The sequence below is a fragment of the Nasonia vitripennis genome, assembly GCF_009193385.2.
Source record: "Nasonia vitripennis strain AsymCx chromosome 2 unlocalized genomic scaffold, Nvit_psr_1.1 chr2_random0002, whole genome shotgun sequence".
NCBI classification, from domain to species: Eukaryota; Metazoa; Arthropoda; class Insecta; order Hymenoptera; family Pteromalidae; genus Nasonia; species Nasonia vitripennis.
This window is the reverse complement of record NW_022279608.1, coordinates 1451796-1466676: the sequence shown is the minus strand read 5'-3', so window position 1 is coordinate 1466676 and position 14881 is coordinate 1451796. Positions and strand designations below refer to the sequence as shown.

At 42.7% G+C, this 14881-nt stretch overlaps 2 protein-coding genes across 17 annotated transcripts in view; both read right to left on the bottom strand.

The window, feature by feature from the left end:
- LOC100680429 (protein unc-79 homolog) overlaps nucleotides 1-14881 on the bottom strand; it is a 2400004-nt gene that overhangs the window by 1606697 nt on the left and 778426 nt on the right. The window lies entirely within an intron of this gene.
- Nucleotides 1125-7801, bottom strand: LOC116416254. Its single transcript, XM_031923964.1, has 2 exons — nucleotides 6723-7801; nucleotides 1125-2651 (listed from the first exon to the last, which is right to left on the bottom strand). The coding sequence occupies exons 1-2, from the start codon at nucleotides 7766-7768 to the stop codon at nucleotides 2588-2590; spliced, it is 1110 nt and encodes a 369-aa protein (XP_031779824.1). The 5' UTR covers nucleotides 7769-7801; the 3' UTR covers nucleotides 1125-2587.

Below are 14881 nucleotides of genomic sequence, written 5' to 3'. Positions count from 1 at the left end.
GTGGCAATAAAATATGTTGATCAACTGCACTGCTAACGCCGGAGATTCCACTCGACGGACCTTAGCTTGTACTTCTCTCTACGGTGTGAGTCTGGATTCAAAGGGCTTTCCGGTGATTGTTATGCCGAGGGACGGATTTAGCACGCTCCCAAGGTGTTGGACGGATTTAGCACGCTCCAAGCACTAACACAATCAAACACCGCCGCTTCTCCTTAGAATCAACTACAACCGATAGTGAGCAAGTAACTACGCAAAAAGGTGCTGCGTGGATCGGCTCCAGGGTTTTTAAAGCCTCGGTGTCGATGCAAGCAGTTTTGTAATTTAGATGAAGAAGATCGCGGTCGCCCAATCAGCACCGGCCACACAGGATCGTCGCGTATGTCTTGCAATCGTGTTTCGCGCGCGAGGAGTGCTGACGCGAAGGTCAGAGCACTCGCTCCGATTTTCTGCGCTCGGTAGTGTATTGTCGCAATCGGTACAGCTCTCGTTGGTTTGTGTGTATGTGGATGCCGTCTATTAGGCGTTATACGCATTCGTACTATAGGTATATAAACGTGGGACATTACACCTCCCCCCCCAGAATATTGCCGCCCACGGCAATGGAGCCGGCGCAAAAAAAATAAAAAAAAAAGTGTCCCATGTTTATCATTCCGGACAATTTGGTGAGTACAATTTATTTTATACAATAATTTTAAAACTATGTTTCGCTAGTAGAGAATGAATATAACTTACGAAAATAAAGTCTACATGTAGTGTGATAGATCTAAGATATGGCTTTATGACAAAAGTTTTCTGTATATGAATTATTAAGATCTTCTTTTTAACTTACAAATCCTACACTCATACGGAATTCTATGAACGCACTCACCGTTCGCCCAGTTAGTACGACAAACGACGCAGAGTATCCAGTTTGTGGTGTGATGTTCAATTCCCTGGTACCAGCAGTCCTCTCTGCAACCCGTACAGCTTGTGAATAGTGGTGGCTGCGGAGATGATGGATGTTTAGTAGTAATTTTTAGTCTTTGTAGAGGGACTCTTGGTCTGGAGTTTTGGGCTTCTTCCTTTAGTTTTCTTCTCTGCTCTCGCTTCCTTATTCTATCTTTCTCTCTTTTTCTTTCTTTTTCTTCTTCTGTTTCAGTATTATTATGCGTTTTCTTAGCTTTTCCTTTCTTATCTTTCTTTTGCGATTTTGTTTTATTAATTTTTGTTTTCGGTTGTCCTTCCTCAATTCCCCTATTCGCTGGACTTTTCCAGAACCAGGTTATCCAGTAAATTAAAACGTCGGTTGATATGAATAACTGTTGCTGATTGGGGACTAATATGTAGCGGTTTTCAATTTTTGCCTTCTTTAATTTAGGCTCTTCTTCCCGGGTCTGATATTGTAGCACACTATGTTTGTTTCTCTTCTTTGCTGGCTGTTCTGAATTAATGGTCAAGCTTGGGGGACACAGCTGATTCACGGTTTCTCGCGACTCGTTTCCTTCCGCGCTCACAGCAGTAAGTGTGCGTGCGCGCGGACTTGCGTTATTGTCCCACTCCGTGACGTCTAATGGTCGCACTTGTACGCGCGGACTCGGCGGGCTTAACGGACTCGCCGTCTCTCGCGACTCGTCCCCCTCCGCCGGCTCTGCTGCGTACACATGAGCGCGCGGACGCGGCGGGCTCGGCGGACTCAGCGGACTCGGCAGGCTCGGCGGACTCAGCGGACTCGGCGGACTCGGCGGACTGTCCCCCTCCGCGCGCTCCTCCGCTGTTGTGTGTGCGCGCGGACTCGGATGGCTCGGCGGATTCGGCGGACTGTCGCTCTCCCGCGACTCGTCCCCCTCCGCGCGCGCATCCGATGGTGCATGTGCGCGCGGACTCGGCGGTCTCGCTAATCCGTCTTGCAACACTCGTCCTTTTACTATTTCACTTTCACTTAACACACTTTTATGGTTTAATTTAGAATGCGCCCACTCCTTCCAATATCGTTCTTCTGCTCTTTCCACAAATAATTGAGCCCTTTTTAGCTGTTCAAGGGCTCCAAGTAACACTTTTTCTGCGACTTGGACTGTTTCCATTTTTCTAACACTTGTCGTGGCTGTGTACAATTTCACACTGTTCCTCGTGGCATACGCGATGAACCGCGAGTGCATTTCTGCTGAGTCTATCATTTTTGCTGAGCGCTGCATTTTGAAGTTCGATGCACTATCGATGTGACCTCGCGATGGTTTGCCAGTATCATAGTGCTGAACTTTTCTTTTTATTTCTCAAATCTTGAGATGGCAGCACGTCCTGGTTTATCGACCCTTGTTTTATATGTATTTATTTTCCTGTGTATGTATATATATGTGTGCTTATACTAGTCACGTGCAGGTGCGTACAGTTGTAAATTTAACTTGATGAATATTAAATCTAGTATATTTTATTATTACCTATTGTCTCTATCAATATCGATAATTATTGTATTGGTCAATATTATGCATAATTAACAATTTATCAACAATTGTTTACAACTCGTAAACTATTAAAAATTTTTGATTTTTAGTACTTTACCGCGCTATAGGGGTTCAAAATGTGTTCAAAAACGAAAGTTGCAAATCATTGTTTATAAGCTTATTGTCAACCAGAACAGCGTCAGAAACAGTGTCCTCCACATTTTTAATGGCACACTGAAAAGATGAATTTTTGATTGTTATTAACTGCTTTATCTATAAAATTTTTCTAATTTATCCTTATGTTTAACAATTAGTTTTCCATTTGATGATTCTACTATCACGTTGTTGTTTTCTCTAATTTCTTTCACTATGAATTCTCCATTATAATATTTATCTAATTTCCCATATCTTGGTTCTTTTAATACTCTGACTTCATCGCCGACCTCTATTTTCAGAGGTCTAGCCTTTTTGTCGTAATACTTTTTGTTTTTAATTTTTGAATCTACTAGATTGCTCCTTGCTATTCTTTGCATTTCTTTTAAACATTCTGTTAGTTCTTGTACGTAATCATTGTAAGTTTCAAGCTCGAACTCATCCGGCAATCGGTGTGGTGCTCTCGCTGGACGCCCATACACTAGCTCAAACGGTGTGAAGCCGGTTGAAGCATGTATTGATGTATTATACTCGTGCATGGCGAAAGGAATAACCTTGTCCCAATCCTGTTTGCTAGATGCTTTATTCCTTAAGAAATCCGCTAGGACAGCGTGACTCCTCTCTAACGATCCGTTCGACTGCGGATGGTATGCGGTTGTAGTATTTAGCTTAAACTGATAAATTTCGGACAACTCTAATAGTAATTTGTTTTGGAAGCTTTTACCTCTGTCACTTAATATTATGCGAGGTACTCCATGTTGGGCAAACAAGTATCTCGTTAAAGCATCTGCAATGGTGATGGCTTTTATATTTGGGATGGGTACAGCAATACAGAATTTAGAAAACTGACATTGCATAGTGAGGATATGCATATTTCCTTCGGTTGTTTTACACAGCGGTCCCACCGTGTCGATAGCTACTTTATGAAAAACTTCCGAAGGCGTATCAGTAATAACCATAGGTTCCCTGGTTTTTATCCGAACCAATTTTTGTTCTTGACATATTTCACATTTACGGACAAATTCCTGTACGTCCTCCTTCATTCCCTTCCACTGATACCTTTCTCGTATACGTCTGTACGTCTTGCCCATCCCTCTATGTCCTCCAAACAGACTGTTGTGATAGTCCTGTAGCACGGTTAACCGGTACTCTGGAGCCAACACTTTGCACGTTCCGTAGCAGAATGTTATTGCTATTTTAACATTTTTAAAGGAATCTTTGAATGTTTGCACTAAAACTCTTCTAGGAAGTTTATCCGTGAGTTCGCCTGTTCTAGCTATCCTAAACGATCGTAGTTTCTTTTCAGTTATAAGTGCTTTTAGTGTGTTCAAGCACTTTAGCAAATTACTAGGTTTAACTTCGTCTCCAACTTTTTCAGTTACTACAAGGCTAAATACATATCTCTTACGATTGATTGTTATTATAACGTCTCCCACGTCGGCCTTAGCCTTCATCAGATCGTCTCGATAAATGGCCTCTATATCGGTAAGCAGTCTATTAGTGCTTGTGGACAGATTTAGGTCTTTAGGCACAAAGTGAACTATGTTGTCCTTTAAATACGTCACACACTCTCTCGTGCTTAATAATCTCAAAATAGTACCGTCAACAATTGGTTCCCCTATATTGAGCAACGGTGCTGTGGCTGGAAATTGTTTATCGGTGTCGATCGTGGTTGACCCAATGTTCGACACAAGCGTGGGACGTCCTCCGTCTTCCGTGGATTTTAGATTTTCCGTAATATCAGGTTGTCTTAGTTTCTCGTCGTCTTCTGTTAGTTTATTCGGCTGGTTCTGGTGAACGAATTTTTCCTCCTCGGATTCTTCTTCACTGTCCTCCTGCTCTATTGTTGATAGATTCTTCCATGAAGGTACTTCCGTCATTTCTCCATGCCAAGCCGTGGAGCAGGCATTAGTTACTTTTAGAGGGGACTTAGCACGAATTGGACTTGCATACTTGTGTGCATACTCAAGCATCCATTCCCTTACTGCGCCGCTTGGTATTGAATGATTTTTATTGAGTTTAACCAAGTCTTCTGGAAATCCATCCGCTGGGTTTGACGGTGACGGTGAAAGGGACTTAGCCTTCCGTTCTGGCACTAAGCTAGACGCATTCTCGATATTCCACTCTTCATCTGTAAGATCTTCTCCAGCTGAGCTGTCCTGCACTACCGTTTCTGGGTGTTGTTCCATATAGTTGTCCCAACAAAGTGAGGACTTCTGGTTAAAAGTTGTTTCTTGGACTCTCTCCTCTATCGAACCCAGATCCTCTGCGCTCATCTCTAGGGCCCCTCTTGCATTCTCGATACAAGACAGCTCGTCCAACTCTTGTTCATTATGTACTTGTCCCGGTACAGACCTTCTCATGGTTGAGTGTAACTGCGGTTTCATTAATTCACCCTCGCTACTAGATGACGATGAGTCCTTCATAGGTGTTTTTAGGATGCTTTTCGTAGTTTTTGTTTGGACTTGTGGAACGGACGTTTTTTTTCTTACCGGCTTATCTCGCAAAACCTCCTCAACTTCACTTTCTCCCAAGCTTTTACCTGAATTTGAAATTTCTTCCGAATTCATGTCGCTTTCAGACCTTAATTCATTTTCTACTAAACTTGGAAGAATCGACCTATTCCTTAACGGTATAGGGGGTGCGTCTGATGTTTCGTTACTGTGGTCCTCCGTTAGTGTGACGTCCGTGGACTGCTCTTCACTAGCGGACGAGAATTCAGTCACCTCTGGCTCCGAGAAGGCCACCGTCTTTGCGGTGTCCGCTCTTCTCTGTCTTAACCTTTTTGCAATTGTGCTTCCATCCAAATCAGCCTGTCCACCTTCCATTCCGGCTGGAATTGGTGGCGCATCTTTCCTCGAACTGGTTTTCTGTCCAGTCTTCTTTTTGCTCGTTTCTTTTGTTTCCTCCGACTTATTTTTGCTACGATTTTGTCTAACTAACGATGTCTTTGTTGGTCTCGGCCTAATCGGCATTACTCGCGCCTCCTCCCCCTGGTTTTTACTATCTTCATTTTTACCTTCATTGCCTAAATTTTCTTGATCGTGCTTATCAACGGGATTTCTAGACAACGCGTCCGCATTAATGTTTAATCGTCCAGGTTTGTACTTAAAAGTGTAGTAGTAATTTCGCAAGCGCATTCTCCATCTATTGAGCCGACTAACTGGGTCTTTAAGGGAGTCCATCCAGGTCAGGGGTTCATGATCTCCGAACACAGTAAAATGCCGGCCATACAGGTAATGTCTAAAATAGTCTACAGCTTCCACCATAGCCAGGCATTCTTTTTCGGTTGTTGAATAGTTTTTCTCTGCTTTATTAAGAGAACGGGACATGTAGGCTACAGGGTGGTCTTCTCCTGGTTCACCTTGGCTAAGGACTGCTCCTATGGCTCCATCACTGGCGTCAGTAGTCAATATAAAAGGCTTTTCGACGTCCACTGATACTAAAACAGGCGCCTCACATAGGGCCTGTTTCAATACTTCGAAACTCGAGTCTTGGTCAGAAGCCCACTCCCACTTCTTGTTCTTCTGTAAAAGTGAATTAAGAGGTCGGGCTTTGTCTGCAAAATTTTTAATAAAACGTCGGTAGTATCCTGCTAGTCCAAGGAATTGACGGACCTCCGTTTGGTTTGTCGGTTTCGGGAAGTTTTTAACTGCCGAAATTTTACTTGGATCTGGCCTTACTCCATAGCAATCAATTATGTGGCCTAAATATATTATTTCTGGAGTTAAAAATTGACATTTATCTATTTGCAAGCGTAACCCTGCATCGGACAACCGGTCAAACACTTTATAAATTTTCTCCTCATGCTCTTCTAAGGTATTTGCATAAATCACTATATCATCTAGAAAAACGTACATTTCTACTCCTTGTAAGCCCGATAAAACGCAGTCCATTAAACGCTGGAATGTTGGGGGCGCATTAGCCAATCCGAATGGCATACACACATACTCGAAATGACCATACTTGGTGTTAAAGGCAGTTTTTTGAATATCCTCCGGTTCTAGTTCTATCTGATGGAAGCCCATAGCTAAATCGAAAACCGAAAAGTACTTTGCGCTTCCTATCTGCTCCAGAATCTCTACGATGTTAGGCAATGGGTACGCATCTTTTATTGTTTTTGCATTCAATTTGCGATAATCAATCACTAACCTGTATTTCCTTTTACCGTCCGGTCCTGGTTTCTTTGGAACAATTCTACACGGACTGCAAAATGGACTGTTTGAACGTCTGATGACTCGAGCGTCCAGGAGTTTCTGTAACTGACTGAACAACTCCTCTTCTTGTCCTGTTGGTCCTCTTTTATATTTTACTCGGACTGGCTCCTCATCCGTCGTCCGGATCTTATGTCTCACACAAGATGTCCTAGGTGCTGGATCTCCAGGTAGATAAAACAAATGTGAATATTTCTTCACTATTCGTTGTATCTGTCTCAATTCGTGTCTCTTATGATACGTTTTTCTAACCTTTTCCATAATAAAATTTATTCTTTCTTCCGAATTTTTCGGAGCTTCGCCTTCCAGTGGAAAGTCCAGGAAGTCATCATCTTCACTTAAATCGAATTCTTCAAGATGTTGCGGCGAGATTTCGATTTCTACTGGGTCTTCTCTGGTATTTATGGCCATTGCATAACAGTAACCCTTTTCATTCATTACTGCAGCTTCCCCAATGTATACTCCCGGGACGGTCTTGATCAGCCTTAAGTAAGCCTGCCCTTGTACTGAATCTTCTGTAGCGGGTATTCTCACGGGAACCTTGGCTCTAGCTGGTAGCTTGAAAACTGTATTAGCTTTCAATTTGAATCCGTTTGGATTGTACGGTCTGGTCGGCAAGTCCTGAACTTTAGGATCGATGGCTTCGGACTCATACGGAAATTCGTACTCTTCTACGGCCGTCTCTTTACCTTCCGAAGATTGTCCTTCAACATTTATTTGGCCATATTTTATGTCCACGTCCTCCTGATTTTCGGGGAAATGCTTATGTACAAAAGGCACTGGTGTTATTGGTTGGCTTTCGGTGATTAGGACCTCATCCCCGAACTGAATATTCACTTTCTCTCCGTAGAGAAATGGATTGCCTAATATAATGTCCTCATGTAAAGGTATACTTGAGGGTAACACATGAAAGATGTGTTTCTTACCCATAACAGTTAGTTTTACTGTTCCTAAGGTGTCGAATCCTTTGGGTGCTATTCCCATGATGTTTATAAAGTTATCATGTTCTATGACTACTTCTGGTCGTAATGAGTCATGTTTAACTACATTTACCTCAGCTCCGGTATCTATGATGCACAGAGCTTCTGGTACCGTTAGTTGTTCGATTTCCAATTTTACTGTTGGAGTTCTCTTGACTCTCGTCGTGAGTCGTATAATCTGTGTTGGCCTTCTGCTGTCTGATTTGGCCTCGGGCTCGCTGGACGCTGTTGCTGTGTCGATGAGCCCGTCGCCGCATCCTTCCGACGAGCTTCCTCCCAGTTTAAATGAATTTTATCTCCCCGATACGGTGACGCTGATCGGTTCCTATCACCCTTGAATTCCATCGCCTTGCCTTCCATTGATATCCATGGCTGTTGGTATCCATATCCTTGCATTTGTCCTTGCATAGGATGTTGCATATATGGATTACTGTATGGAAAAGCAAAAGGGGTATTCCCCGGAGGGTAATAGTAAAACGGCGGAGGAGGCATATACGGGTATGGTCCCATCGGTGGATAAGGATGTCCATACTGTCCGTGGTCCACAGTCCCAGGAGGGTATCCTCGTGCTGGAGACACTGATCTGCTTCTCGACTGGGTTTGTGGCCGTTTCAATATACTTATTGGACCCGTGGGTTCGGGTGCTGGCGTGTATCTCAATTGAGGTGGAGCATTTATTCTCCCATTCTCAATCACGGTTTTTGGAAAGTATGTATCATTCGCGTTGTATGCGTGAGCAATTTCGTCTCTTCTGTGTGTTGCCTCATGGAAATTTACTCTCTTCGTTACAGTTTCTACTGCGTCCTCATAATTTTTATCTGCGATGTTCGTTGGTTGAACAAAGTCTGGAATATTTTCTCTTTCTCTCGGTCTCTGATCAGGGTTGCAATAAACATAGTGTACTCGGGGATACACGTAATTGTCACCTGTCATTTTTATCCTGGCTTTCTCATAATTGAGGGCTGAATTGTAGGCTGCTTGTAAGGTTTGCGGAGCCGAGTCCACCAGACCTGTCCTCCAGCCGTCCGGTAACCCATTAACAAAGGACTCCAGCGCTAGCAACTCGAGGTGCGGCCTTTGGTCCACAGCTGCTTGTGCTTCTGTCAATCCTTCTTTCACGGCTGTGACAGCTGAATTTATCAATACATTCAAACGTCCGTAAAATTGCCGAACGTTTTCTCCCTTCCTCATTGTGGCTGATTGAATTTCATTCAAATAATGACCGTATGATTTGTTAGGAGCTAAGCTTTCTTTTAGGTGCTTTTTGAGATCTGATAATGTGGTAAACGTGTGGCCTTCTAACATTTGCCTTGCTCTACCTCTCAATTTTGAAATTACTAACCTTATATACTGTGGCTCTTGTTCTCGTGGAAGTAGCGTAAATCCGTTATCCACGTCCTGAAGAAACTCTTTAAGATGCATATTAGTTCCGTCATATTCGGGTATGTGCATGACCGCTCTAGCTATATTTTGAGTCTGACTTGCCTCCATGACACCACGGGACACGTCCAACATTTGACGATCACGTTCCGCCTGCTGGACACGATAAAACTGGTCCAACGCCTTAATTCTAGCTTGCACGTCCTCAATAGCGAGAATCTGCTCTCTAGTTTGATTTAAATCGATCGACATTTTCGTATTTTACTTTTTATAGGTTTCAAAAGAAAAACTTCTAAAATAAATCTAATCTAAAGACTTCTCGAAGAAATTCTAGAAATTGTTACTCTAGTAACAATGGCTAGTTCCCCACAAGGGATGCCATTTTGTAAAGACCGTATTTGGTATAAATGCGGGCTGCGCGAGTTCACAAATAATTATTTAGTTCGCGGAAACTAGCATAAGCTCGGGAGCTTTATTGTTACTAGGGAGTACTAGGGTTGAATGAATAATACTGAATGTCTGGGTGTATAATTTGTCTGTCTTTAAGCACGAGTGGACGCGTGCGCGGACAGTACGGCGCGGACTCTCTAATGCACTGTTGTTGTCTGGAGATGGGACCGGCGCGGACTTACTTGTGCGCGGACACTCTTGTGCGTGGACGGTGTATTGTCTGCTCTTGATGGTTTCGTTCGGACTTCGATGTATCCGAGTTCTCTATCGTAGTGCTATCTCTCTTACCTTTGTGATTTCGATGATGATTTAGTAGGAGCTATTGACTTTCTATTTGAGGATATGATTTATGGTGGTTTCAATTAATTTATTACTCGCTGAATTTGTATTTTGTATTATTTGTTATTGATTTATTTTTAATTGACCCAGAGCACTTCACAGACGTTTGATGTTCGACATTTATCTAATAGTTTCGTTGATAGTATCGTATTTAAAATATGTAGTGTAAAGACTTACAATTATAATCTTAGTAGGTACGCAGGATTTTTCTACGATCCGTACGTGGCCAATACTGATTGAGTTACTCTACACGATTACTCGTGGCAATAAAATATGTTGATCAACTGCACTGCTAACGCCGGAGATTCCACTCGACGGACCTTAGCTTGTACTTCTCTCTACGGTGTGAGTCTGGATTCAAAGGGCTTTCCGGTGATTGTTATGCCGAGGGACGGATTTAGCACGCTCCCAAGGTGTTGGACGGATTTAGCACGCTCCAAGCACTAACACAATCAAACACCGCCGCTTCTCCTTAGAATCAACTACAACCGATAGTGAGCAAGTAACTACGCAAAAAGGTGCTGCGTGGATCGGCTCCAGGGTTTTTAAAGCCTCGGTGTCGATGCAAGCAGTTTTGTAATTTAGATGAAGAAGATCGCGGTCGCCCAATCAGCACCGGCCACACAGGATCGTCGCGTATGTCTTGCAATCGTGTTTCGCGCGCGAGGAGTGCTGACGCGAAGGTCAGAGCACTCGCTCCGATTTTCTGCGCTCGGTAGTGTATTGTCGCAATCGGTACAGCTCTCGTTGGTTTGTGTGTATGTGGATGCCGTCTATTAGGCGTTATACGCATTCGTACTATAGGTATATAAACGTGGGACATTACACATCAAATAAAATATGGTTAGAACAGAAAAGCTCTATCCGGAACGTAATTGTTGTACTGAGTCTTACGTTTGCAAAATTCCCCGGATCAGTTAAACAAAGGATATCCCCAAGTGCGCGAATTAGCGAGAAAGAAACATAAAAAACACTTATTTTCTAGCATAGGAATTTACCCATTTCGATAAGCTATGTACGTAGATCATCGGCTTGATGTTTGGAGAAAGAATACGGACTGCTAGTGACACAGTACAATTGGGACGTTCATGCGGCCGGAGCACGAGTAGGAAGCGAGGGGAAAAAGCTGCACAATAGTGCTTTCACATTTCTCCTGTGCTGGGCTTGCGTCTCCGAAATGCACAGTTTCTGCAGAGCCCGATCAATACTCTCTCACGACTATGTTGTACAACGATATGCCTAGGCGCACCGGGCCTCGAGATTTAGTGCGGGCTCGTACATAGACGCTTCGGATATACATGACTGGTAGATCCCCCAGTATGTGTACGTTACAATCATTATCGAATTAATATTCGAGCGATGCATTAGATTAGGAAATAATGCATTTGTTTAAAGGAAGCTACGTGCTAATGAGCTTTATTGGATTTTGTTGGCAAGTTCTGCACCTGTACTTACGAAAACTAATTTTCTTCTTGTTCAGAGTTCATAAATAATTGAGAATAAGACGTAACGATGATCTCTCAAAAAAGACATCGAACACATTTAGCCTTGGTTATCCGTGGTCTGACAGTAACTGCTTTTTTGTATACAAAAAGTTTATATAATTTATCTACTAGCAAAAAACGCTCGCTTCTCTAGCGAATAACAAATAATACAATGCCATCACATAATACCGTCTCTAATGAGAATATATAAAAAAAATTTCTTTTTGATATATTGTCACGTGTAAGGACTTATACGCATATAGCATAGCTAGCTATAGTGCAATCGAGCATAAGTCGCCGAATACACGCATAACGACAGGTCGGACTCACCCCAAAGCTCGATTCTTTTGACTCGGCACAACCTTTCTTTCATGATTTCGGACGACCACATGGTTAGAAATTACACCACCCAGAAAGTCTATAAAAGGAGGTGCATGCAGGCGCTTGCTCTCGATTCTGCCACTTACAATCCAGCACTAGATAGGCCGTTTAGATTTGGAGATACGATAGATACGATCATATACCTAAAGATGCACATTCTCTGTGTTTACCTTAACACGCGTTTCTCTCTTTCATACAATTCATTCATTGTGAATTACAATAAATAAACAGATACGTTTATCGATATTCTCTCGTGTTCTTCACCTCAGTATTTTTGCAGCAACCGTAAGCTTAACACCTCATGGAAAACAAAACCATCGAATCTCATACGTAAAATGTTCTAGTGCTAATTGTGGGGTTTTGTTCACATGCATAGTGGATTAAATTTCTTAAGAAATTTCTTTTCTAAAGACTGTAAATAATATCTATTACAAAAATCCAATCATTGCCTTAGCTCAAAATGACAAAGTTAATTCGATTGACATAAGATACGACTTTAATGACGCAATTTATACAGAACACCGGGAATTAACTTTCGCCGAACAACCTGCCAATGTTCGCCTTAGCCGATCAATGTTAGATGAGTTACCTGATCCCGAAAATCACGGTTTACCTCCTATCGGGTATTATTTCGATAAATTAAACCAAAAGCAAGAACAGGAATCGTGAACAGGGGACTCCGATTTTATGGAGCAATATGTATAATTTAAAAAACGCATTAAGGGGACGGATACACTTTAAATAGTCAAAAAATGAAAAATTTTTTGTTTATATTTTTCCCAAATTGTTTAAAAAACGAATAAACAATTAAATATATTCAGGTATAATGTAAGAAACATAAAACTATGTTTATATGTGCCATATTATCAGGTATGGCATTTCTTCGAAGGCCAAAATTCAGAATTTCCATTTTTCAGATACCGCAGACTTACTTAAGATTTGGGCTTCGAAGGGTACTTTTATACTAATAGATATGCTTCAAACACATATAGTTTTCAAATGAGTGTGGGGTTTTACAAAAAAATATTATTTAAAAAAGTTTCCTGAAAATAATCAACAAAAATTGTTTAAACACTTTAAAAAGAAACAAATTTTATGTTAATATCCTTAATATAATATTTTGCAAAACCTTGCAAATCCCTTAAGGATAAAGTACACAAGGATAGAGATTTAAAATCGTACCCTGATCCGATAATTAGATGCATACAAAACGTACGACAACATAGAGACCACTTTGAAGATGGTGGCTGGATGTTCTTGTTACACCAAGTATTAAACACAATTTCTTATTACGACGGAAATTCAGACATGTATGCATTATTTTATCTTGTAGTTCATAACATGATGCACGGATTTGGCCCGGAATCCGAACGCTAAGTGCTCAACTCGTTGGCATTGAAGTTTCGGGAACGCTGCTGACGGCTACACTAAGCGCCTGACGCAATATGGCACAGTAGAGCGGTTGTTAGCAGATTTTACTAAGCAGTACAGTGGCGTCAGTGGGGCGAATAAGGTTTTAGCTGATCTTTAAGTAATTTTTCAATATGTGAGAGGAAGCTCTGGAAATTACAGACTACGCGTTCAATCACTGCACAACCGATTGCTAATCATATACAACGCGAGTCGCGACGTATCCGACAGGGAGAGGGCTACACCAACGCGCGCCGTGCATTGAGCCAGCAGCCAAATCCAGTTCGCTAAAAAAGTACTAAAATTTCGTCGTGGACAGCTAAGCTTATGAATATTGCAAAGACAGCATATGAACCAAAGGCCGTGCCGGTAACTATCAAGGCCATCAACATTGGTCAAATCGAGCCGAATACATTATGACGACAAAGACGAACTTCAGGCTTAGGAGACAGAGATGCAATACAAAAATAGCAACGAAGGAAGAAAGCGAATCAACATTTATAACGGGCACCGCCGTGCCAACGTTCGCCAAACTGCACTTGAGTGAAGGCACCAGCAACGTGATCCCTGCGCCGCGCGTGAGGAACGTCTCACTGGCCGTTAGCGTTGTCATGGCGGCAACCCCACGCCACGCGCAAGAAAACAACTTACCAGCCGTCGGCGCCGCCATGATAGCGTCCTCACGTCATGCATAAGAGATCGATTTACTGACTGCGTGCGCTACCATGATGGCGTCCCCACGCTGAGTGAGTGAAACTGACTCAACAACTGCATAATCTGATCATAAATCAGCAGACGCGCTACATTTGAGCCATGGAACTTTGCAAAGCGACCTAAGCGCTGAAGCAATACATGGTATTATGGCTTTTTGATTCCACGGAACTTTTCGAAGCCAACCCGGCTTGAAGTAATGTGATGTTTGTCTATGGTGGTAGCTTATGGACTATACTGGTTTTAAGAGACGGCGTAGAAAAGCGGCTGTTTTGCATACTTGGTCACAGGGCGTCGCTCACGTTACCCGTCATGAAACTCTAAAAATCTACTTCTTTTAGGCTTCACACAAGTCAAACGGAGTCTTACTCCTGGATAAGAGCTTGACTCAAGCCCGCATCGTGCTGTCAACAATGGATTTTCGCATGCAGCGCCACCCGAGGCTGGACGCAGAGAACGTCAAGTTCATGGAGGACTACATTCAAATAGATCACATGCGACGGCTCACCCTTTCCGATATCGAAAACCTGACGGTAGCCAGCTGATACATCTGTCATCACGGCATCTGGCAGTAGGGCAACACCGAGGACAAACTCCACGTCGTATTCAACGCGTCACGGCCAACCAGCAGCAAGTACAGTCCTAATGACGCGATGCACGTGGAGCCCAAGCTACAGAACAACCTCGCCGTCATCGTGACTTGCTGAAGAACACATGGAATCGTGTTCTGTGCAAACGGCAAGATAATGTTCTGCCAAATCCAAATTCAGCAAGAGCACGTGCGAATGCTCTGGAGCCCAAATCTTGATACTCCTGTGGCTTATTAAAAAAAGCCGTTAATGCCGTCGAAAACTCTACGTGTACGACTTTCTCAGACGTCTTTCACCGTCACAGCTATCGTTCCCGACGTGGATTTTCTCTCCACGAGATTTCATCCCGTTACAGGCACCAGCCTGGGCGAA

Bases quoted from the DNA above. Each gene is read 5' to 3' on its own strand.
- LOC116416254 (XM_031923964.1), bottom strand. From the start codon at position 7,768: ATGGGAATAGCACCCAAAGGATTCGACACCTTAGGAACAGTAAAACTA. The intron at 2,652-6,722 runs GTTAGTGATTGA...TCATCTTTTCAG, and splicing joins GACGGTAAAAGGAAATACAG to TGTGCCATTAAAAATGTGGA.